This window comes from Bubalus bubalis, chromosome 15 (genome assembly GCF_019923935.1).
Source record: "Bubalus bubalis isolate 160015118507 breed Murrah chromosome 15, NDDB_SH_1, whole genome shotgun sequence".
NCBI classification, from domain to species: Eukaryota; Metazoa; Chordata; class Mammalia; order Artiodactyla; family Bovidae; genus Bubalus; species Bubalus bubalis.
In genome coordinates, this window is record NC_059171.1 from 16,570,995 (window position 1) to 16,598,097 (window position 27,103).

The following is a 27,103-nucleotide window of genomic DNA, read 5'->3' on the forward strand; positions in this document are numbered from 1 at the left end:
AAACTCAGCAAAGCTCAGGGCACATTTATACTTGAAGGAGAGGACTTTATCTGCCTTCTGCCACCATTGTGGAGACTGTTTCTCCAGTGCTGCCGTGGCAGATTTTTGTGTCCCTTAGCTCAAAAGAGCAACACAAACTGAATATTAAAGAAAATTTTAAAAAGTTACCTTACAATTAACAGTACCTTCAGTTTGAGTCAAAAGCAAAACAAAAAATAAATAAATAACTGATTTATCTAATTCCTCTTATACTAGCAATTACTGTCAATCCAATTAATTCCTTTTTTAAAATTTGGAACTAATATGGTGGATTAACAGATGGCTTTTAAAGTTTTTGTTCTTATTCCAAAATCTTTACATTACCCAAAGAATATCTATTTAAGTATGAATGATAGTGTAATTTTTGCAAAACATGATCTTCATACATGCTCTCCAATTAACACTAAACAATCTGGATGCTAAATCTGTTTGGAAATAATTCTAACAAAAACTGAAACATTAGACGAGTGCTGTAATAAACAGATTTGCCTTTTACATTTGTGTTAGAAATTTTCATAGCCACACCCTAAACAGAACTTTTTTTAGTAGAGTCAAAATAATTGGTTCAGTTAGCCTCAATACATTTTATCTTATCTTTATGCTACCTTCAAGATGGTGAAATCACAAATTATTTTTATCATCTCCTTACATCCAGGAATGTAACAGGAAACAACCAATTGACAGAAAATCTAAAAGACAAATGCTAAAAAAAATACACAAATTAAGCTGCATGCAGACTTCAAGATAAAGAATGCCTCCTACTCTGCACATCTGTCTGGCAGGTGTCTTTCTGAGTTAAGTTTTGCCCTTTTGGAATCTGCTCTGAATACTACAAAAGACAGAGAAGTATTTGCTTTCATTTTTCTTTTTTGAAAACTCTTTTTCTTAAGGCACAAGGAAAAGCCCTCTGTGTTCTGTAAATGCAGTCAAAATGACTTTCGATAGTTCAAGCAACTTGTATTTCATAGACACAGGAATCATACAAAATCTAGTTCTTTTGGAAGGTGTCCTTGAGATACATCATAAAGAGGGAAGAAAAGCACAGAAACCTGCGCACACTTTATACTTCGATGAGTCACATTTTTAACATTCTATATCTAATATATGATGGAATAAATAAGACCAGATTTCCCTTATCAACACCAGCTGGGGTCTTAAATGGAAATTGGTCTTTGCTTTTAGTCTATTTTCTTGTTTTGTAAGCAAAGTATTTTATCACATTCTTTACATTTTGTCCCACCTTTGCTTCCTCTTGTCCTACTCTCTTTTAGCCTCTTACACACTCTTCCTTTACACACTCACTGCTTCTCTTAGCAATTCTTTATTCATCTTCTGGCAATGATTCCTTTCTTCATCTCTTATTTATTCCCATTTGCATTCCCTCAGTAGCTACTGCAAACATTTTTCACTTTCCTCCAAGTGATGAGAGGGTTGAACAGTTCACAGGTGTGGTAAACGCTGGAGAAGGAAGAACTCCTGCTCTAGTCATTCCGTCCCCCTCCCCTCTCCCTTTTTACAGCTACATGCTCTGTGTAAGTCAGAAAAGAAATAATCCTGCAAAAATTAAATCCAGTCATATGATCTCATGGAGAATCTTCCCAGCTGTGAATTTATTTTCCTTCTCTCTCTCTCTCTTTTTTTAAGTTTCACTTTCTATTATTTAGCTCCTCATCTTAACCAATATAGTCTCCTTAGTAAGTCAGCTATTTCTGCTGATTAACCTTTCTAGTGTCTCCTACATCTCTCCCTGTTTTTGCGGCTTCTTTTCCATTTTATTACTATTTTATTTAAAGTCTATTTCACACACTTGATTTTCCCCTACCTCTAGTCTTTTTCTATCAATCAATTCTGCATGCTACCATCAAGATCAATATTCTTAAAACACTTTTCATCGTGTCATTCTCCAAGCTAAAAACCTTCAGTTGGTTTTCCACTTTCTAGGAAATAAAATTTCAGACTTTGCAATCTTACATTTAAGGCTTCCACCATCTGACCCAAACCTAGCTTTCCATTTTATCTCCCGTATTATTCCAAATGCACTTGAAGGTCTCCACTTCATTGTCACCCAATATATCTTGTCATCGGAGAAGGCAGTGGCACCCCACTCCAGTACTCTTGCCTGGAAAATCCCATGGACAGAGGAGCCTGGTAGGCTGCAATCCATGGGGTCGCTAAGAGTCGGACACAACTGAGCGACTTCACTTTGACTTTTCACTTTCATGCATTGGAGAAGGAAATGGCAGCCCACTCCAGTGTTCTTGTCTGGAGAATCCCAGGGACAGGGGAACCTGGTGGGCTGCCATCTATGGGGTCGCACAGAGTTGGACACGACTGAAGTGACTTAGCATAGCATAGCATATCTTGTCATTTCCTACCTCTAAGCTTTTAATTACATACATTATCCTTTGTACTGCCTGCCTTCCCTTCTCCAACCTTTACTGAGTCCTCCTCTGAATAAAACCACATAATATCTGAATTATTGCTCTGGATTACAATTTAACACTTTACTAACTTAAATGTTGTCTTAACAAATGTATACACACACACACACACACACACACACACACATATTTAAACCCATAGTACCTAGCACAATCCAAACCAGAAAACAGGACATTTGTTAAGCTAAAGCTTTCTAACAAATTTTGGAATTTCCAGATAGAAGGACTGCAGAATCTATGACGGGTGGAAAATGTAATCAGAAGTTGGCCACTGGAAAAACTGATGCTCTGACTCAAAACTAGAATGAGCTTAAAAGGGACAGTAGAAGGCTGCATGTCAAAAGCTGTGTGTGAATATTCTAACAGTGGGGTATGAGATGGCCCTTGCCCAAACCACTAATGGCCTCTGATTGCCTAAATTCATCACTCTAAATTCTGCTGAATTTCTCATTATGACAACTTTCAGTAGATTATTCACCAAAATGACTGCAATAATTCTCATTCACTCCACAGGACCCTCTGCAATGCGACTTTGCTATTCTCCTCATCACACAGTAAAATCCATTTCCACATCCTTTGAATCTGGACTGGCCTTGTGACATACAGCGACTAAGTATAACCACTTTTAAGTGTCGAGTTCAGTGGCATTAAGTATATTTACACTATTGCACTACCAGCATGGCACTCCACCCCTAGGACTTTTCTCATCTTCTAAAACCGAAGTTCTGCACTCAAAAAAAACAATAACTCCCTACTTCCCCTTTCCCCTGTCCCTGGAAACCACCATTTTATTTTGTTTCTATGAATTACACAGACTGGATACCGCATATAAGTGGAATCACACAGAATCCTTTTGTGTGACTGGCTATCTCACTTAGCTTATTATCTTCACAGTTCATCGATCCATGTTATGGTTTGTGTCAATATTTCCTTCCTTTTCAGGCTGAATCATATTTCATTGTATGTATATATCACATTTTGTTTATCTGTTCATCTATCAATGGACACTCGGGTTGCTTCCATCTTTTGGCAACTGTGAATAACACTGCTATGAATGTGGACATACAGATGTCTATTCAGGTCTTTGCTTTTATTCATTTCTTTTGGGTATATACCCAGAAATGGAATCGCTGGATCACATGGTAATTTATGTTCAATTTTCTTGAGGAATGCCATACTGTTATCCATAGCTGTACCAGTCTACATTACCACGTGTAGTGCACAAGGGTTTCTTCCGAATTCTCCTCATCCTCACCGACACTTATTTTCTGTGTGTGTGTGTATGTTTATATCATGGGTGTGAAACAGTATCTCATGGTTTGGACCTATGTTTCCTTAATGATTAAGGAAATCATCATTTGATGATAACAAACAAATCTTTTCATTTGTTTGCTGGCCATTTGTATATCTTCTTTGGAGAAATATTTATTGGAGTACTTTGACCATTTGTAAACTGGGTTGCTTAGTTTTTTGTTGTTGAGTTATAGTCATTTAGTTGTACACTACTGCCCACCAGGCTCCTCTGTTCCTGGGATTCTCCAGGCAAGAACACTGGAGTGGGTTGCCATTTCCTTCTCCAATGCATGAAAATGAAAAGTGAAAGTGAAGTCGCTCAGTCGTATCCGATTCTTCGCGACCCCATGGACTGTAGCCTACCAGGCTCCTCCATCCATGGGATTTTCCAGGCAAGAGTACTGGAGTGGGATGCCATTGCCTTCTCCCATTTAGTTGTATCCTGGGTGCTTACCCCAGGATATATGTAAGATATAAGACTTACATGTATCTTACATGTAAGATATATGACTTACATGCTTTCTCCCATTCTGTGGGCTGATGTTTGTCTGCTGATAGTGTACTTTAATGCACAGAAGTTTTAGTTCAGTTTATCTATTTTTTGTTGTTGTTGCCTCTGCTTTTGGTGTCACATCTAAGAAACCACTGCCAAATCCAAAGTCATACAGCTTTCCCCCTGCTCTTCCTATGAGTTTTACAGATACAGTTCTTACACTTATTTAGATCCTTGACTCATTTTGAGTTAATTATTGTATATTGTGTAAAGTAAAGGCCCAAATTCATTCTTTTGCTGTGGCTACTCAGTTTTTCCAGTATTATTTCTTGACAAGGCTATCCTTTCCTCATTGAATGGTCTTAGTACCCTTGTTGAAAAATCATTTGACTGTATATGTGATGGTTTATTTCTGGGCTTTCTATTCATTCCATCAGTCTATATGTCTGTCTGTTTTGATTACTGTAGCTTTGTAGCAGATTTGACATGAGGATGAGAATTCCAACTTTGTTTCTCTTTTTCAAGGTTATTTAGACTATTCAAGTCCCTTGAATTTCCATATGAATTTTACATGGATTTTTCTACTGCTGTAAAAAAAAAACAACATTGGGATTTTAATAGAGATTATATTGTAGTTTGCTTTGGACAATGCTGACACCTTAACCAAATTAAGTCTTCCAATCCATGAACATGAGATGTCATTCCATGTATTGGCGTCTTCTTTAATTTCTTTCAGCAATACACTGTAGTTTTCAGTGTACAGGTCTTTCATCTCCTTGGTTAAGATTATTTCTAAGTACTCATTTTTCTGATGATATTGAATTTTGCAACTTCTTCTATCACCTTCTTGGAACACTGCTACCACAACATAGAACTTCCAGGCTTGCATGATAGGGTGATACAGCCTAGACAACTCTTAGCACAACTGCCAGACATGAGTGATTTTAGAGATCATTTAGCTCCAGTCAAGCTGCTAGATGATTACAGCCACGTGAGAGACTCCAGGGCAGAAAGCAATGACACCCCACTCCAGTACTCCTGCCTGGAAAATCCCATGGACAGAGGAGCCTGGTGGGCTGCAGTCCATGGGGTCGCTAGAAGTCGGACACGACTGAGCGACTTCCCTTTCACTTTTCACTTTCATGCATTGGAGAAGGAAATGGCAACCCACTCCAGTGTTCTTGCCTGGAGAATCCCAGGGACGGGGGAGCCTGGTGGGCTGCCATCTCTGGGGTCGCACAGAGTCAGACACGACTGAAGTGACTTAGCAGAGAGACTCCAGGGGAGACTAGCAGAAGAACCACTCAGCTGATCCTAGGCAAACTGCTTACCCACAGAATTGTAAGCAAATAAAATTGTTATTTTAAGCTACTAAATTTTGGGGGTGGCAGCAAAGACTAACCGAAACAGAACTAAATCTTTTATTTGCTATTTCTAAACCATGATAATTTATTCATTACTTTGTGCTCATTTCCAACTGTTTTCCAGAGGCTGTTAAGATTTATTCCGACTGTGTTAAGACAGAGTTCTTTGATGTCAAGTACTCTACATTATTCATTGTGTTCATGAATGATTTAAAGCTTGAGTGGCAGAATTCTAAATAATTTATACATATTTTCAAAGGAGATAGCATAAAATTAAATTGTATTAGAAGTATAGAAATACAGATTTCTAATTTATAACCTCAAAATTGAAAAAACAGTAAGGAGATACTATAATTAGTGTAGTTCAGACTAACCTGTGCTCTTGCTAATAGCTGCTAGCAATTAGTGCTAAATTTACTGAGGACAGATTTTGAAACTTTATTATCTGATTATTAAAAAACTTAAATGATCACAATATTTAGGAGAAAAATATTTAACAATAAAAATATTTATAATCCTAAAGCATTTAGAGGCTTGGTGTCTAAGCAAAATGGCTTGATATTACTTAAAAATTCTGAAGATACACATATATCTAAAATTTTATGTTTTATAACACAAATTTATTTATTAACAAATATAGCTATAGTTATTTTAAGTGAAAATCTTACAGAGCAATAGGCAAAAATAAATGCTATTTATGTGTGTGCATGCTCAGTTGTGTCCGACTCTTTGTAACCCCATGAACTGTAGCCCACCAGGCTCCTCTGTTCATGGGATTCTCCAGGCAAGAATACTGGAGTGGTCTGCCATTTCCTTCTCCAAAATGTTATTTGTAATACATACTAAAACAAAAATTTAGTTAATAAAAATTTCTACCCCATTAAAGAACTCACTTGAAAAATTTACTCTCTCACATTGTAGAAAGAGTTGTTTTAGAATTCTTTACCTGGTATTATATGTGTTCTTTAAAAGAAATAATAAGGAGAAAGAAAAAATAAGGAGAAAATGTAACAAGAGGCAATACATAAGTTTTTTATGTGGCTCAGATGGTAAAAGAATCTGCCTGCAATACAGGAGACCTGGGTTTGATCCCTGAGTTGGGAAGATCCCCTGGAGAAGGGAATAGCTACCCATTCCAGTATCCTGGCCTGTAGAATTCCATGGACAGTGGAGCCTGGCAGGCTACAGTCTACTGGGTAGAAAAGAGATGAACATGACTGAATGACTTTCACTACTCACTTAGACATAGAACAGGACAATTTTTTCTGACAAACCAAGTGGAATTAACACTTAAGTAAGAAACTATTTGAGTTAACTTTCAAAGCTGAGGCAAATTCCTCAATGTCTATGTCATAAATACATGTGCATAATTTGTTTAGGAAATTTAATTTACTGTCAGAAATATCCTATATTTGCATCATTTAAAACATCTTCTGAAACAGTTATCAGTTTTGTTTTAGAGTCCTAAGTGTTTCCTTAAATTTGGGCTATAATTTATTTAACCATGAGCAATTACTTACACTTCTCTGAAACTACATTTCAACAAACAGACTACAACTTCACCACTCCTCTACCCATATATGGTAACACACTGAATATTAAAATATAGTCCATAATTTAAGTCATACACAAGTGCATACACACACACACACACACACACAACCTATTTCTTGCTTGGATGACAAAACAGAGAGAAAAGAAATATGGAAGAAGTAAAATGCACTTACGAAGTCAAAGTCTCCATCTTGAGGAACTTTCCAGTTATCAGGAAAAACATTTTTGGACATAGGGAAGGGTTCATGCATATTCTGATTACAGTTTTCATGACTCTTATTCTTGAAGTCCTGTTTATCAAAGTAATCCATGAAAGATGGCCTTTGTACTTGTGGTGAAGTTGCATTTCCTTAGGTAAACGAAGAACACAAAGAGGTATAAGTTCTTACATTTACTAAGAGAACTATAAGCTTTTTTAAAATATGATTTTTTTATTACTATAATAAATTTTCACTAGTCAGATTTAAGAACAGCATAGTTAATGAAGAAAATATATGAAGTAAAATAAGAATGAAGAAACAAAAATATCTAAGGCAAATAGATTGCCTTCACCCAATGATAAGGCAGAGATCTGTAATATCCTTAGATTGCAGAAACATCTCAGAATTTCGGCAGAATCTTTATTATAATTTTATTAAAAATCATTTCAAATACATTTGAAACTTGTCAAAGAAAGTAAACATTTTAAACCTCAATCTTCGTTCATAAAACACTCAAGCCCACACTGTTGTCCCTGTGCACCGGCATCAGCTGTAAGAAGTTACGGCTGTAAGACTTACCCAGCTTCCTCCTGTGTCTCTTTGACTACTTCCTCACAGTCTTTCTAGCTGCTTCTACCTCCTCCTGGAACTCCTATGGCTTCACCTGTCATATTTTACCCCTAATGCTGTTTCTCCAGCCCAGACCTTACACCTAGGTTCTCTGACTTTCCAACAGCTCAATTCCTGGACCTGCAGTGAATTAGAGTTACCTTGAATTTACCAGTTCTAAAGCTAGATCCAAGATCTTTTCCTTCAAGCCCATTGCTTCTCCAGATGTTCTTTGTCTGTCAGTTAACATTCTTAATCCCCAAAGTGATCAAGTTGAGAATGAACCCAGACTCTCTTTTCCCATCAAACCAAACTGATCATCAGGTGGTTTAATGCTACTGCTCTATCCGCCACTGCTACTGTCTTAGTTCAGCTTCTAATCTTTTCTTGCCGAGGCCACTGTAGCACATCCTCCAAACTGGTGTCCGTGCCTTACCTCAGTTTTGATTTTAGTCACACGGACGATGTAGTGACCTTTCTAAACACAAATCAAATCATGTCTTTCTTCGGTTTAGGATCTTTCAGTGACTCCTCATTTCCTATACTGAATGATTAAAGTAGAAAATAAACATAGAATAACTAGACTTTCCCAGGGATTTTCAAACTTGATTCCTTAAAGCCCCAGTGTCCTCCCCCAAAATCCTAAGTATCCATGTATCTGTATGGCTGAGTTCCCTTTGCTGCTCACAGAAACTATCACAACATTGTTAATCTGCTATATACCTCAGTACAAAAATTAAAAAGTTCCAAAAAACCCTAAGTGACCACCACAAAGACACTTCCCTATGCAGTTCTCCACATAGTAAGTTACCTATCATCTTAAAAATTTCTTGTGACAGGACGTACACTTCTCCACAAGGAAGCCTGTTGGGCTATTCTAAGTTACAGAAAGTCTTTTTTAAAATGTGAACTTGAAGTATGTCTTTTTGCAATTTAAACTCATGTTCCAAATAAATTTCTCTTTCATACACCAGTCCTTCAGACATCTGAAGACAGATAATGGCTCCGTTTTGGCTATCTTTCTCAGGTGAAACATCGCCAGTTCCTTTCATATGACATGTTTTCAAGACGCATCGTCATCTAGTTTACTGGCCTATGGAGACATTCCAGTCTCTAAACGATCCTCTAAAATCGGACATAACACTGCTAACAGTAACATGGCCAATCCAGAATGTATTTGTAATAGCACTAATGCAGCTTTAAACTACAGTTAGTATTATGAAAACTAGCTAACACTATTGGCTCAGGATGAGCTATGAGGCAATTTCGTAAACATTTCTGCAATCAGTCAAAGTAAAAGTCCCCTAAGAAATGAGTAGTGGCAATAGGAAGGAAAGAGGCAGAACAATACTTGGGGCTGACAGAAGAAAACAAGGACATCGCTGAGAAATTTTATTCCAGGAATCTCCTTTTGCATTCACAACAGTCCCGAGCCTCCTTCTAACTTGATCCTAATCAGAAGCTCCTTTCCCAGTTATAGGAGCCACCACAAACACCCTAGGGTCTCAAGGTGAACAAATCATAACCTAATATCTAGAGGCTCTCCCTTTCGGAAGATGACAGGGGTCTCTCCTGTGGGGAGGAGTGGCCACGTAACACTCAATTTTCAAATTGGGGTGTTATGTAGTTGCAGTTAAAATTGAAGGTTGCTGCTCCTCTATCTTCCTATATCCTCAACTTGGGAACAGAAATGTAGTAATTAGGGACCGAATTTGGTAATAGGTACCAGAAGACATAAGAAGAGGTACCAGTGACACATAAGAAGAAGGATCCTAGGAAAACTCTGTTTTCTTGATACACGCATCGCCTCTGTTTCTTCTTGCTCTTCTCTGCCTGGAATGCCGACTTCACAGCTGAAGATCTGACAGTTACTCTGCAAGCAGGAAGATGAGAGCACTACCCTAAAGATGAAAGAATCTACCCTAAAGGAAGAATCTCTAATGATGTCATGAAATCATTCTACCCATGTAGGACACTCTGCTTCTGGATTTTTTGTTAAATGAGAAAAGAAATTAATCCTACTCTATTTAACCCATTGTTATTTGGTTCTTCTGGTACCTATTACCAAATTCGGTCCCTAATTACCACATTTCTGTTCCCAAGTAGAGGATATAGGAAGATATAGGAGCAGCAACCCTCAAATTTAACTGCAACTACATAATACCCCAATTTGAAACCTGGAATTCACTACTACTTAGCAGTTCGATTATCACTACATTTCAGGCTGATCTCAAAATCTATGATAAAATGCCTGTCAGAGTCCACACTCTAATTTTCAAAAATAACTCATTTCTACGTTAGAAATAAACATTTTCACAGAAAGCTAACCGAAGTCCAAAAATCAACTGAAATAAAAGAAGGTAGTCTGTTTCATTAGATGTTTCTGTTTGGATGATGTCAAAACAAGGTATCATTAACCAAGACATCCCTCTACACAATGTTTTTCAAATGTATGTGCTTATACTTTTAACTATTTTCCATCATTTAGTTTAAAACCTACTATCAACATTTAGAGTATATACTTTTTACATACAAAGAAAATTTTAAAAACAATTTTTAATTTATAAGGAGGAAAACAGGTTAGGTATATTTTAAAAGTTGGGCTTCCTAGGTGGCACAGTGGTAAAGAATCTGCCTGCCAATGCAGGAGATGCAGGTCCCTGAGTCTGGAAAGATCCCCTGGAGAAGGGAATGGCAACCCGCTCCAGTATTCTTCCCTGGAGAATCCCATGGACAGAGGAGCTTGGCGAGCTACCACTGATGGAGTTTCAAGGACTGAGCACGCCCACACATGTTTTAAAAGTTAATGGGATGGAGCAGCTGTAATTGGCCAGTCATATTTAACTACACCATATGAAACACATGTCCAGAGTGCAGCTGAGTCTCCAAGGAGGCTCGTGTTCACAGACAGACAAAGAGGATGATGCTTCTGACTTACAATTTGTTTTTTAAAAAAGAAATAGGAGACCCTCCAACAGGAGAGCGAAGCAGGAAATCTCAAGACAGTAACCACTGTCATATGTGATTGTGGTTGCTATGGTGAATACTTTTTTTAAATACACAGAAAATAATCACATAAAATTGACATCAATTTCTCCAGTTATAGTTGAATTCTGACCCTATCTTATAAAAATATATTTTTTATTTTAATAATAAATTTAATGGTCAAAATTACTTCATCCTTCAATTTTGGTCCCAATTCCTTCAACTAGTTGCTATGGAACTAAAATCCCATTAGCAATAAGGAATAAAATAATCACCACTCAATTCTTTTGTGTATGTGAAATTTTAAAGAAAAAAATTATTTCCTCTCCTTCAAACATTCCCTAAAACACACACAAGGAAAATAAATTGTATGGTATATCATACCTTTTACAAAATATGCCAGTCTACTCACAATTATTCACTATTCTAATTTACACAATGACTTCTAAAGAGGTGAAAAATTGTCATGAAAATTTAAATATACAATGGAATTTTTAGACTAATCTAACAAAAATATAATCTGTTTAATATTTAATTTCTTAACATGAGTATGACAAAGACAGTCAAATGTAGAAATGAAATAATCATCACTTTAGCATAATATCTGGAGTAGGAAATGGTAACCCACTCCAGTATTCTTGCCTGGGAAATCCCACGGATAGAGAAGCCTGGCAGGCCTACAGTCCACAGAGGCAAAGAGCTGGACACGACTGAGTGACTAACACCTCACTTCACTTAACATAATATATTTCACTATCAAATGAATTTTGAATATTATCTAATTTATTCTAAAAATATTTTAAGATGTGGGTGTTCCACCTGATTAATGATCCAGAAAATCTGTCCTTTAATTTGTTGCCAAGAGTACAGTGAATAGGGTATATATAGATGGGGCTTTCCAGGTGGCACTAATAGAAAAGAACCCGCTTAGCAGTGCAGGAGATGTTAAGAGATGCGAGTTTGATTCCTGGGTTGGGAAGATCCCCTGGAGTAGGGCATGGCAACCCACTCTAGTATTTTTGCCTGGAGAATCTCCCCATGGACAGGGGAGCCTGGCGGACTAATAGTCGATGGGGTTGCAAAGAGTCGGACATGACTGAGGTGAGTCAGTGTGTGTGTGTGTGTATATATACATATATATGTGTGTGTGTGTGTGTGTGTGTGTGTGTGTGTAAACCAGGATGTTAGTATAGAAGCTACTAACATCAGCTTTTTCTTAACATCAGACCCTACTATGAAACAAAGGAGGATACAGTCAACATGGAGATGATCTAGAAGCCATACAGAAAAAGATTAAAAGCTTAGTAAATAATACCTGCACAAAGGTTGAAAGAAAAGTAAAAGAAAGTGAAATCATTCAGTCGTGTCTGACTCTTTGCGACCCCATGGCCTGTAGCCTACCAGGCTCCTCTGTCCATGGGATTTTCCAGGCAATAGTCCTGGAGTGGATTGCCATTTCCTTCTCCAGGGGATCTTCCCAACCCAGGCATCGAACCCAGGTCTACTGCATTGTAGATAGACACTTTACCATCTGAGCCACCAGGGAATGAAATGTACAGCCAGAAAAAGTCTGAGGATACAATTTAGTAAGTATCCAAGTATACATGAAGGAGTCTTGCATAGAAAATGGCGACCAGCTGTTTTCCATCTCCAATGAGGGCAAAATAAAAGGAAATAGACAAAACGAAGCGCAGGATTTTAGTTAAATGGAAGCAATGATTTCCTGCGTGAGTAGTGAGCACTGCAACAACCACTGTGTGTCTACGGAAGCCCTTTCTCCAGAGGCCTTTATAAGAATGACTGACTGTCATCTGCATAAGATTAATATTTACGTGTTTGTCCGTGCTCTGTGCTGATAAAAGAGGCATCCTATGGTCAAAATACCTACACTAATCACATATCATTCAACATTCCACAGAGCAAAAGCACACAGGACAGACCATATGCAGTATCCACAGGAAACTCCAAACCACTGTGGCCACACCTTAGCTGAACACCTAGTGCCTCTGCAGAGGAAAATGAAGGGTTTCTACCTGCCCAGTGATACGCAGGGCATCTGCACCCAGCTGAAGGTGGGCCCTGTAGTCTACCATTGTCACCTTTACTGCTATGTCACTGGCAAAAGTAATCTTAAAGAGGCATATAAAATTTTTTCATGGAAGAATGGTAAGATCTCTGGAGAGGTGGGAAAGTGATCCACCGACACACTTCCCTGTTCTGACTGACTGTTTTTTGGCACCTGAATTTCCATCTTTAGTTATTTACTCCTTTGGCTCAAAAATGTTTTTGGGAAAAACTGTAAATTTGTTTGGGGGGATGTAAATATTACATAATTTAAAACATAATTATGAACATAATTTAGAACATAAAACATCATTAAGGATTTTTACACCTGCATGTTAGATACTTTGCTGAAATAGGTTTTGGGAGGAAGAAGGAAGGAAAGGGATCTGAATCAGAGCTGAAAGAGAAGATTATTACTAAGCACAGTACAGGACATGGAAGTTATCGTTCAGAGCAAATGGTCTCATGTTTACAATTGTGTCCAGAGGCATCCAATAAACTAGAGAGTAGGAACACCTAATGGTGCTTCTTATCTTGATATCTCTCCTGAACGCCTTCTATCTAATATCTATTCCTAGGATGAATCCTAAAAACCTAAAGCAGAACCTAATTTGCTTTCTCTTACTATTTAAGTGAAACTACATACATGTGTTTTCTAAAATGAAACAATAAACTGTGATCTATTTTAAAAATCACCATGTATTATAGGCATATACAAAGAAGAAATCTAAAAAATATATATTCAATTAAAATCACTTAATCAATATTTAATAACTGATGAATAGCTATGATAACTTAATATAAATAAACAAAATAAAATCAAAGGATTCAGACAGAGGTTATTCCTCTCTCCATTTTATTACAATATGGTCTCCATGGACTTCACCATTCAGCTCACTGCCTGGTGAATGTGCGCGACTGCGTCTCCATCCTTCCGAGATACAACAGGTGAGTTCTAGGCACTGAGGGTAGTGAGGCTGCTTACTTCTGTCCTAAACGCTAAGCTGTCGGTCCTAGCTGCACCTCAGAAGTACTTGGAAAGTTTACTGCTTTGGGATGTTAAGTTTTGTTAGAGATGTGTGGCTCCTCTTCTGGTCTGCAGAACCAGCATCCCCAAGGGGCTACTGCTAAGATGCACACTTGAGAGGGAGTCACGTGGACCCAGGAGCAGGGTTTATCTTGTAAATCAAGCCTCTGCTCCAGCCTGAGGAGATCTCTTGAGCTCCTGTTTCTGCCTTAGAATGTACTTTTCTTTTCCTCCACTTCATGTCAGTTGCAATTCTAATGGGCTTTCATTCCATAGCTTCACCCCAATTTCTGTAAAAAAAGAAAAAAGTTGAGCTGAGGGCTCAGGCCTAGACCCTATACCACACAATGGGAAATCTTCTCCTTGACAGCATTGTATTATTAAACACAGTGAAAGAAAAATTCTTAGTTTGCTCAGTCATGTCCAACTCTTTGCGACCCCATGGGCTTTAGCCCACCAGGCTCCTCTGTCCATGGGGATTCTCCAGACAAGAATACTGGATTGGGTTGCCATTCCCTCCTCCAGGGGATCTTCCCGACTAAGGAATCAAACTCAGGTCTCCAGCACTGCAGGCAAATTCTTCACTGTCTAAGCTACCAGGGAAGCCAACAGTTGGCTGAAACTGAGCAACCACTGCCATGGCCTCTGGTGAGCCTTCTTATTGTACAGGCTGGAAAGCTAAACACTACATTTCCTGTAACACCCTGCACCTAGGGTCCTGGGTAAGTGTACTCTCTCACGACTGGGAAAGCAAGCAACGAGGCAGAGAACAGGGGCCTGCTATCGCAGCCACTTCCTTCCAGCAGCACAGCTATGCAGACATGGGATTTTTTTTATAGCAGCATTCCAGCTCCAGCCGTCAGCCTCACAGGTGCTAAAAAGGTGGCTGCCGTCTCAGTGGTAGCTTTCTAATCCCTGAATAGCAACAGGGATTTGATCTCAATCTGTATTAGTGAATCCAACAGTGCCAATGGCAGCCTCTGCATTCACTAGCTTCCTGACTGGAGTAATAGCAGCAGTTCCACAACGGCCGCTTTTGCGGGGGTGTGGCAGTCATTCTTGGGGGCCCAGCCTACACAGCCCTCTCTTCCAACCTCTCTGCTGATTTTGTTAATATCCAAAACTCTGATTACATTTTTTTGTGTTTAAAATGCACAGTTTCTGTCCTCCAGAAAACACTGACTGACACAAGCCTATATGTGTGTAACTCCTCAACCCTCATAATAAAAGCATCAGCCTGGTCATACTACATCGTGTCTACAAGGGTGTCATCAAAACCACTGTAAAATACTTTCCTCAAATGATAAAACACATTATCCAAATCTAGCAGTTTCTCTGATCTAGAGGGTTAGCAATGTTGTCAAGAAAGGCAATCAAATTATTCTGATATGATTTGTTTCCACTAACCTATGCTGACTTATAACAATTCAAGTCTCCTTTCCTCAAGGACTCACAAATATTCTAGACAGCCTGCCCAAGGGGATGTCAGGTTCACTGGTCTACAGCAATAATGTGATCTGGGGGTCAAACCTGGGTCTATATATTGGCTCTACCACTCATCTGCTATGAAATCTTGGACAAGTCACTTCATGTTCCCATGTCTCAGTTTCCTTAGTGGCAAATGATAGTGACGTTATTTACAAAGTCCTTCTGAGAAGTTAATGAGATAATGTATGTAAAGTTCCAAGCACAATGCTCAGCCCATACTAGACCTGCAATTAATGAAAGCTGTGAAAGTGAAGTCACTCAGTCGTGTCCGACTCTTTGCGACTCCATGGACTGTATGTAGCCTGTCAGGCTCCTCCGTCTATGGAATTTTCCAGGCAAGAATATTGGAGTGGGTTGCCAGCTACAGCCTGAGAAACTTACCTTCTATTCTCTTTTCTGAAAATAAAAAATGAATAAAATAAAATAAAAATTAACTTCATCTTGCTTACATGGCACTTCCCTCATTTTCTCAAAAAAAGACATCAAACTTCACAAACAGTGGAATACAATTCTCTCACCTGCCAAGTTATCTCAACACATTACTGATCATACTCCCAGTCAGGAGGTATCGAATCAGCTGAGTGTTCCCTGATCATTACATCACCTTGCCATTCGATTTCTTATATGCCAATCCAGCCCCAGCTCGGGGAAGTCAGAAAGTTCCACTGTAGGAACATAGCAGACCTGAACAAGCTAAAGGGCCCCCACTCTTTCTTTGCTGCAATAGTTTTGCTCTTCTAGAGTTACCCACAAAGAAATAACCTCTACTAGTTTATCAATTTAATGACAACGGATTCCTGACCTGATCCTAATCTATTTCCTCCAGATAAAAAAAAATCTTAAATGTTGATTCCCTCAATGACAACCAATCTGCTTACACTTACTGTCAACCTTGTAATTCCAACTGGCATAGACTAGTCTGGATAAAAGATAATATGTATGGCAGTAGAAATCTATTGGCAAATATTGGCTGATGCCAGATTCTGAAAGAACTGGGTTACCGAGCTGAAGCCTCGACATCCCGTGAGTAACAAGAGCCCAGGGAAGCGGGAACAGGAAGAGGCAGAGCAGGGGCGGGACGGTCAGAGTACCGCCGGCACTGCTGGAAGCAAGCACGGAGTTCTCTGGACGTGCTCTCCAGGTCTATGCCCGTTTAAAAAAAAAATTAAATTTTAAATATTTACTGTCATTTTCTCCATTTCCCTCAAAAGATCTTTTAACAACTTTGCTTCCTAGAGTTAAGTTATCACACTTTTAAGAAGTAAGGAAAATAGGCCTATAATTTCTAGCTTCATGGATACAGGTATAAAAAAAGTATGCAGACATAATTTAAACTGTCAAGAATATTAAATTGGGCAACTCTTTTGAAGCTCCAATGGTAAAGGTGATGGAAACCAGAATTTTCAGCATATAACATTGTAGATATTTTAGAAAACTGAAAACTATATAACACTTTCACATTTTAGGGAATATATAGATATATAATCTTTTTAGGGAACAAAAATGCTAAAGACATATTACCAAGTGGGGCTTTCATTAACTTTTAACATAACCTAAGAGCTCATACCAACTAATCTACGACATTTTAAAAAAGATTAACATCATGAGGAAAGACAAAACTAAAACTAATTATGTAGTTTAACGGAAAGTAAGTTCTGCCTCAGTAACTTCTTTACATTCTATACTACTGCTATATTACACTATGACAAAACCAGGGATTACACTAACATCATTTGGTTCAATTTTTTGGTACATGGAAATCTCATATTATAGCATGAGGTCTAAATTGTGGAAACTTAAAATACAAGGAAAGCTGGCTCATGAGATTTAAAACTTGCTCAAGCATATAAAGCAACTACATAAACCACTATCTGCTCCATTTAAAAATGAGCTTTCAATAAGACTTCTGTGACCGAAAAAAATCATGCTTAGGATATAAAATTAGGACATAATCTGAATGTTTACTGTGGTTGTCAAAGCTAAAAGTCATTATACAAAACATGTGGAAATCTGTTATTTTAAAGCATGAGGTCTGATAAATCATTATAACATATCTCTTCCTTGAAACAGAATAATCTAATGTGAGTTCGATTCCATATATACTCATTTTTTAACTACTGTTTAAATGATGATGCTCAACTATATGGACTACATGGGAAAAGTTGTTTATGTAGTATCATAAGGAGCTCGGTAGCCCTCTGCAGATGGAACGAAGCAGTCGATGATCTTACTGGTCTGTTAAGAATCAGAAAACCTGACTTAGAAGAATTTTATCAGCTGTGGAAAATCGATGGTACCTGCTGATGGGAAGCGTGCTGTAAATGACCTTATCTGTCTTTTCAATCTACAGGGCGTAAGACGTGTACCCTAACATAAGCTGGTTTTGGAGGCCACGAGACCATCCAGTGTAGTCTGTTAGCGTGTTAAGCGTGCAGAAGCCCTATTCTAGTAATATGCTCAGCTAGGAATGCAAGTGTTAGACTGCTTTCCAGGGCAAAGGCTCAGGAAACCCATCAGCATGAAAGATTAAAAAAAAAGAAAAAATCACACCCCTTCCCACCCAGGATTAACTATCAATATCTGGCAATGTGTTTTCATTCTGTGCTTCACAACCCTCCCTTTCAAAGTATACAACCATAACGGGTATGTTTACTAAGGAATGTGAAGAAAGCAACGGCAGTGAGCCAAATGACTCGAAGCTATGAGCTTATCATAAGCATGAGAAGCAGCCTTCTCATGGGATGTGTGTGTTGGGGGGGATGGGGCAGGAGGGGAGCAGCAAAAAGAAAGTAGGCAAAAAGAAACAAAAATGTTGGAGAGGAAATTCCTACCTATATCCATTTTACATCAGCAAATCACTTGACTATAACTTTATAGGCTCTACAGTGCAAGAAGTCATATATTGCTACTTTTGTGCCCTTCGGAAGAAGTCCTATGTAATGAAAACCAGCCTGTGCTTAGACTCGGACACTGAGCACATATGACTAGGGTAGTGGGGGAAGAAAAAGGTCAGTAGGCATCAAGAGGTAATTAATCCGCTTTTGTCTGTAACGGAGAAATCACAATGTCCTACATTGTTCACTGCAATCTTAAAGAGCCATGTTTATACAAAGAGAAATGCTAGCCTGTGAACGTATCTCTGTCTTCATCACTCTGTAAGCAAAGGAGATCAGAGAGAATGCTTTAACCGTCCTTTCAGCCCTGCAGCGCCCCTGGCACTGTGCCTCTCACGTGACGAGCAGTGGTAACTATGCACCGAGCCGAGCGTTCTGCGTGGGTATCCTTGTCCCTTGAGTCATCTTTCCAGTATTTCTTCTTTTCCCACCTTGGCCCTTATGTCTTCCCTCAGCTGTTCCCCTGTGTTACTGCAGCTTCACTGATAATTTGGACAACATGAAATAATATTATATTGTATTATTTGGGACGGAATTTTAGGTTTACTTTTTTAATCGGAAAAGCAAATGTGAGGAATTTTTTTATCTCTATCGTTCTATCTCAAAAATACTTTACAAATTAAATTTTGGATTAGTATCCTTCAATAGAAAGTTCCATAAACCCTCAGTTACAGAGGAGCGGCTTTCTGCTGCACTAAAAGAAATTCTGAAACTTACTTGTGCCATACTCCTTTCACTGTTTCCCCCACCCCCCAAAACTTTAAGCGTTTTATTTTGTATCGGGGGTATAGCAAATTAATAATGTTGTGGTAGTTTTGGGTGAACAGCGAAGGGACTCGGCCATACATTCACATGTATCCATTCTCCTCCAAACGCCCCTCTCACGCAGGCTGCCACATAACACTGAGCAGAGTTCCCTGTGCTATACAGCAGGTCCTTGCTGATTATCCATTTTGAGTGTAGCAGTGTGTACACGACCTTCCTAAACTCCCTAGCTATCCCTTCCCCTCTGGCAACCATAAGTTCATCTGTTAAGTCTGTGAATCTCTCTCTGTTCTGTAAGTTCATTTCTATCATTTCTTTTTAGACTATTAAATAAAGTCAAGAAACAAAATTTTCCATAACTGGCTGTAGCAAGTAACACAGAACTATCCTGGTTTCTATAGAAGCATACTCTCAAAACAGAAGATTAATATTCAGTGGGGGAAAAAGTCACATACTTTTCATAGTTCCATCTTCTTCTTCCTCATCCTCACTGTTTATAACCATGGTCCCCAAGTCAGACTCTAACATGGTGCTGTTGTGTTCGATCATGGTCTGGGCCCCTTCACTCATCGTGCTTGTGGCCCTCATGGTGCCCACGCTTTCCGAGCTCGTCTTCACCATGGTGTGGGAGTCCAGCTCATCCTCATCCTGCAGGCAGAGCACAGCAATGAAGGCAGGCTTTTCTAACACAGATGGATATCTCAGAAATGAGCATTATCATATTTTTAATAATAAAAAAATTCTATTACTACTAATTTTCATGTAAGGACATACATACAGTGTTATCCTAAGCACCAACTATCCAAAATAACCTAAAGAAGTCAAAGTAAGGCTTTAGGTATTAAAACTCAAGCAATAGAAATTGTTTGATGAAACTGAAGGTGGCCAGTTGTTCTTAAAGTAGGATTAAGATAGGTAAGGTAGATAATCAACAAAGAATATATAACAAAATAAATAAAAGAGAGCACATTGAAGACAATGTGTTGGCACTATTATAACAGCCTTAATAATGTTTATAACTTTGTACAAAAGCCATTAGCTTTTAAAAAATTATTATAAATATACATTACATAAAATCTATCATCTTAATCATTTTTCAGGGCACAATTCTATGACATTAGGAACATTTACAGTATCATCCAACCATCAACACCCTATTCCAAAAATGTTTCATTATCTCAAACAGAAATTCTGTACCCATTAAAAACTAACTCCTCATTCCTCCCTTCTCCCAATCCTATTCTACTTTCTCGTACAAAGTATGGAAATCTCTGTTCTATTTTCTGTCACAATGAATTCACCTATTCTAGGCACCTCATATAGGTAGAATCACGTCTTCTGTGTCTGGCTTATTTCATTTAGCAAAATGTTTTCATCCAAATTGTCCCAGATGTCAGAATTTCATTCCTTTTTAAGACTGAATGGTTCTTCACCATGTGTGCAAACACACACACCCCACCACCATCACCACCACCTTCTGTTTATCCATTCACTTGTTAATGGACATTAAGGTGTTTACACCTTTTGGTTATTATGAATAATGCTCTGAACACTGGTATATAAGTATCTATAGATACATGGTCCTTGACTTCTGATGGTTCAACTTAGTATTTTTCAATGCCACAACAGTATAAAAGAGAAACACATTCAGTAGAAACAGTACTTTGAATTTTGAACTTTTCCCAGCCTTAGCAACATTTGGTAGGAGCTACTCTCATGAAGCTCTGTGACAGCAGCAGCCAGTCACGTGATCGGGGATGTAAAGAACCCGTACTTTTACAACCTTCTGTGCCTATAAAACCATTCTGTGTTTCACAGAATGCTGTGGTTCAGCATAGCATTCAACAAATTGTGTGGGATTCCATACTTCCTTATAAAATAGACTTTGTGTTATATGATTTTGCCAAATTGCAGGCTAATCTAAGTGCTCTGAGCACATTTAAGGTAGGCTAGACTAAGCTAGGCTTTTTTTTTTTTTTTTTTAGTTTTTAGGTTTTTTTTTTTTAATTTTATTTTATTTTTAAACTTAACAAAATTGTATTAGTTTTGCCAAATATCGAAATGAATCCACCACAGGTATACATGTGTTCCCCATCCTGAACCCTCCTCCCTCCTCCCTCCCCATACCATCCCTCTGGGTCCTCCCAGTGCACCAGCCCCAAGCATCCAGTATCGTGCATCGAACCTGGACTGGCAACTCCTTTCATACATGATATTATACATGTTTCAATGCCATTCTCCCAAATCTTCCCACCCTCTCCCTCTCCAAAAGAGTCCATAAGACTATTCTATACATCAGTGTCTCTTCTGCTGTCTCATACACAGGGTTATTGTTACCATCTTTCTAAATTCCATATATATGCAATAGTATACTGTATTGGTGTTTTTCTTTCTGGCTTACTTCACTCTGTATAATAGGCTCCAGTTTCATCCACCTCATTAGAACTGATTCAAATGTATTCTTTTTAATGGCTGAGTAATACTCCACTGTGTATATGTACCACGGCTTTCTTATCCATTCATCTGCTGATGGACATCTAGGTTGCTTCCATGTCCTGGCTATTATAAACAGTGCTGCGATGAACATTGGGGTACACGTGTCTCTTTCCCTTCTGGTTTCCTCAGTGTGTATGCCCAGCAGTGGGATTGCTGGGTCATAAGGCAGTTCTCTTTCCAGTTTTTTAAGGAATCTCCACACTGTTCTCCATAGTGGCTGTACTAGTTTGCATTCCCACCAACAGCTTTAACAAGTGGTGCTGGGAAATCTGGTCAACCACTTGTAAAAGAATGAAACTAGAACACTTTCTAACGCCATACACAAAAATAAACTCAAAATGGATTAAAGATCTAAACGTAAGACCAGAAACTATAAAACTCCTAGAGGAGAACATAGGCAAAACACTCTCTGACATACATCACAGCAGGATCCTCTATGACCCACCTCCCAGAATATTGAAAATAAAAGCAAAAATAAACAAATGGGACCTAATTAAACTTAAAAGCTTCTGCACATCAAAGGAAACTATTAGCAAGGTGAAAAGACAGCCTTCAGAATGGGAGAAAATAATAGCAAATGAAGCAACCGACAAACAACTAATCTCAAAAATATACAAGCAACTCCTACAGCTCAACTCCAGAAAAATAAATGACCCAATCAAAAAATGGGCCAAAGAATTAAATAGACATTTCTCCAAAGAAGACATACAGATGGCTAACAAACACATGAAAAGATGCTCAACATCACTCATTATCAGAGAAATGCAAATCAAAACCACTATGAGGTACCATTTCACACCAGTCAGAATGGCTGCTACCCAAAAGTCTCCAAGCAATAAATGCTGGAGAGGGTGTGGAGAAAAGGGAACCCTCTTACACTGTTGGTGGGAATGCAAACTAAGCTAGGCTTTTTGATAGGTTAGGTATATTAAATGCATTTTTGACTTAATCATAGCTTCAACTAGTGAGTTACTTAAGATGTAACCTCATCAAATGTTAAGGGGGGGGATCTGTATTTGAGTCCCTGCTCTCAATTCTTTTGAGAGCACTTGGAAGTACAAATTATATGCTTTCTGCATTGGCTGCACCATTTTATACTCCACGAGTGTACAGGGTTGCAACTTCTCCACATTCTCCCCAACACTTGTCCCCTGACCCCCTCCCTTTTGCTAACAGACATCCTAATGGATATGTGGTATCTCACTGTGGTTTGATTTACATTTTCCTAAAAACTAGTGATGTTTAGCATCTTTTCATGAGCTTATTGGCCATCTGTATATCTTCTTTGGAGAAATCTGTATTCAAGTCCTTTGCTCATTTAGTGTTATAGGCTGTTTTTATTGTCAAGCCAAATAAGTTCTTTTTAGGTTCTGGATATTAATCCCTTATCAGATATATGATTTGCAATTATTTTTCTCCATTCTATAGGCTGTCTTTTTACTCTCTTGGCAGTTTCTGTGACACACAAAAGCTTTCATTTTGATGAAGTCCGATTTATCTTTTTCTTTTGTTGCATGTATTTTTGTTGTCATATCCCAGCCATTGGCTTTTAAATGAAATACACAGAAGAATCAAGTCAGTGACGTAAGTATGAACCAAAAAATGCTCTTTAGAACGTTCACCAAAAGATAAACTGGAATAGGGCCAAAAAACTAAACTAACAAATTCTGTTTGAGAAACCAAGCAATGTGCTATTTGGAAAAACTTGATCTTGTACTGAGATTCATTTATATCTATTCACTTTAAGTAAAAACAAACAAACAAAACCTAAGTTCTGACAGAAAGTTGAAATGGAAATACTGGAGAACACGAACATCCACTTTGTTCTCAGCAGTTTGACAGCCCTCCTCTTCCTAAACCTACAGTATAAACTCAGCATTATATCTCAAGTCCTTTGCTCATCTTTCATGAGCTTCTCTTCCTTTAGAAGACTTCTTCATTCTTATGCCTTCAACTATCTTACGTGTTGAGGACTCACAAATTCTGGAAATCTTCCTGACTTTATTTACTACTTACAAGCTTAATGATGTTTAAAACTCAACAATCTCACATGAGATCATTTCATCCATCTCGATGGCCCTTCTAGTCTGCCTCCAGCCCCAAAAACAACCACTGCAAAGCACAGGCATCTTCATTAGCTATCTGAGAGCAAAATTTCAATGTCTTCATGGGTTTACTCTTTTTCATTTCCTATATACCAACAGTCAACAAGTTCTTCTTCAAAAAAATTTTCTCGGTTCCGTCTCTTCTTTTCCATTCCCAATGCTCCTGAGAAAATTCCTCAACTCATGTCTGGGTAACTGAAGGAAGAGCACCCCAACCTTCTAGAATCAGAGAGATGTTAGTTCAAATCCTAGTTCAAATCACTTACTAGACTTAAGACCTTTGCTTGGTGATTTGGTCACTCAGACGAGTCCGACTCTTGTGACCCCATGGACCATAGCCAACAAGGCTCCTCTGTCCATGGGATTTCCCAAGCAAGAACTGGGATGAACTGCCATTTCCTTCTCTGGAGGATGTTCCCAACTCAGGGATCGAATGTGGGTCTCCCGTATCATAGGTGGATTCTTTACCCACTAAACCACCGGGGAAGCCCTCTTAAGACCTTTTAGTAAAGCTATTTAAACTCTTTGAACTTGGGTTTCTTTCATTGGTGTTATGATGATTAAATGAGAAAAGGTATGCCAAATGCTTCCATGCTACTAGGAATAAAGTAGTTTCACCTTTAAAGTATACATACTACACCAATGTTTCTTGAAAACTACTTGTATTATATAATATTCTTCTGCTAAAGAATCTATAATGGCTCCCAGTTCTTACCTGCACTGAAAGCTAAACAAAGCTGCTTAGATTTTAATGTCCTTGTTATCTTGTTTTACATAGTCAACCTATTTTCCCATTGTTCATGTATCATGCAATAGAGTCAGGCTGATCTCAACTGAGTCTCTAGCAGCCATAAACCCGTATCATGCTATGCTCATTAAGACTTCATCTTTGTTCGTGTCTTCTTCACTACCCAGGATGGTCTTTCCTCACTAATTCATTTTAATTAAATCCTATTACCTTCATGGCTAATTCAGTCTTTATTAATTATTCCCTTTTTCAAACTTTGAGAATTTATAACCTGCCTTACAGGTTGCACTTCTGCATTTAAATTTATGATCTCATACTGTAACTGTTCTGTAAAATCTTTTATAAATATAATACCTATGGAGAAGAAAGCCTTATCATAACTATCTCTGAATCTACTAAAATACTCCATTCAGTACCCCATGAAGTGTAAGTATTCATTGTATATTTACTTTTTCACAGAACTATAAAATCATGAAGCTTTAATAATTCAACCCCTTATTTTATACATAAAAAAACCAAGGCCCATAGAAAGTAAGGGACTTCCCCAAGGTCACACACCTATTTAAAAGTAGAACTGGGACTAAGAAACTAGTTCCTTCATTTCTTAATCCATTACTCCACCAAGTACGTGTACCTTATTTACATTTTAAATTTTGATCTACTTGAATGTTTAAGGTAGAGGTGCAAGTTTACACTTTTCACAGCTTACGTCACCAGATCTTATGCTGAAAGGGTCCCATACAAATCACTTGTTCCATCCTAGTCAAAGCCACTGTCGTCTCTCCGATTATTACAACCACCTCCTAGCAGTTTTCACTTTTTGCCCTCTTTGTTCCCATTAGTCTCCCATATAACAGGCAGATTGATCCTTTCAAAACACAAATCACATCATGTTACTCTCTGACTCACCAACCCTGCATTTGGCCTCCCGTCACAGTTACCAAAAAGCCCAAAATCCTTATCTTGGCCAAATGTGATCTGGCCCAGGAACATCTGCCAATCCCATCTCCTATCACATTCCTTCTCACTCACCAAGCTCCAGCCAGCCTGGCCTCCTGTGCTGTTTCTTGAGCATTCGAAGCATGTTCCTCTTCAGCCTTTTAAACTGGCTGATCTCTTAGCCTGGAATGCTCTTCTTTAAGGCAGTTTTATTTTCTTCTTAACTCAGGTCTCCATTTATATGCTAGATGTTACCTCTTTAGTGAGGCATTTTCTGACCACCAATCCAAAATCAAAGTCCCCATCAATCTTTTACCCTTCTATATTTTTCATCACCTGTACCTGGCTTTTCTACTATTAGAATCTAAGTTTGATGAAGGCAAAGAAGCCTTCTTTTTCACAGATGAACTCCCAATGCTTAGAACACCTGGTATACAGTAGGGACTTCATACAAATTTATTTAATAAATGAAGTAATTAATATAATTACTTATTAATTCATTTAACAAGCATTTATTGTAAATTCATAATATGTCAAGGAGTGGAGTAGGCACTGGAGATACAAAGAATAAGAAAGAGTTTTGCTCCACTTTTGTTTTTTTTAAGAAGTTTGAGGTCTAAGAGAAATTGCCTGACATATGAAAAATAAATTACAAGGCAATTTGTTAAATGCTGTGTTGGCAAATAACAGGAATAAAAAAAGCAGGGCCCTTCACTCTACCTCTTATCAAATGAAGAAAGCCTCACAGAGGATACTGCCTTTAAATTAAGTTCTTAAAGGATGAGAAGACTATAATACTTAATGTTGTTGTTGTTCAGTTGCCCAGTCATGTCTGATTCTTTGTGACCCCATGGACTGCAGCATATATATATATATGTGTGTGTGTATATATATATACACACACACATATATACACACAATATTTAATATATGTACATAAAGGCATGTTTCATATTAAAACTTGTTTTTACAACAGAACTACACTTAGACATCCATTCTCAGTTTCAATACCCCAAGTCTGAAACAGGTGCCATATTTTCGTGTTGCTATATCAGCTTTTGTGCTTGTCTACACTGATCATATACTTACTACACAATACTGTAATTGTAGGTGTATCTGACTTGTCCAAATCTATTGGACTATAAAATCTATAAGGGAAGTAATCAGATCTTGTTAACAGTTATATATCTGGTACCCATTACAAAGTCTTGTTCTCATTACAAAATCCATTATATTAACATTAAAGCCCTATTTATGAGGTAGTGCTAAAGCACAGAATGTTATATACTAGGTTCTACCGCAGAATTTTATTTAAATCAACTAGTTATTTAAAACATAGAATGGCTATAAAGAAACTAGGAGGAAAAATACTGTGAATTAGAATTATTCAGTCGATTATTTATTGAATAGGTATCATCAATGAGTTAAAAGCACTCTACTAAGGACTTTTTGTGGGTCACTCCCATTTAATCCTCTTATTAATACTGTGAGACACTGCTGTCCCCACTGTGTAACTGATGAAACTGAAGTTCAAATGGTTTAATCATTTGTCCAGGATCATATAACCAATAAGTGGAGAAGCAAGGATTCTAACCAGGT

At 38.1% G+C, this 27,103-nt stretch overlaps 1 protein-coding gene across 8 annotated transcripts in view; it reads right to left on the reverse strand.

The window, feature by feature from the left end:
• Nucleotides 1-27,103, reverse strand: part of STK3 (serine/threonine kinase 3) — a 305,298-nt gene that overhangs the window by 74,219 nt on the left and 203,976 nt on the right. For 7 of the 8 annotated variants that reach the window (XM_025265081.3, XM_025265080.3, XM_006048776.4 and 4 more), the window contains 2 exons: nucleotides 19,672-19,864; nucleotides 7,358-7,533 (listed from right to left, as the gene is read on the reverse strand). In XM_025265081.3, coding sequence (XP_025120866.1) covers nucleotides 7,358-7,533; nucleotides 19,672-19,864 — 369 coding nt within the window. Of the gene's footprint in view, nucleotides 1-7,357; nucleotides 7,534-13,890; nucleotides 14,360-19,671; nucleotides 19,865-27,103 lie in introns of those variants that run through there. The other variant, XM_044928558.2, reaches the window with a different exon arrangement.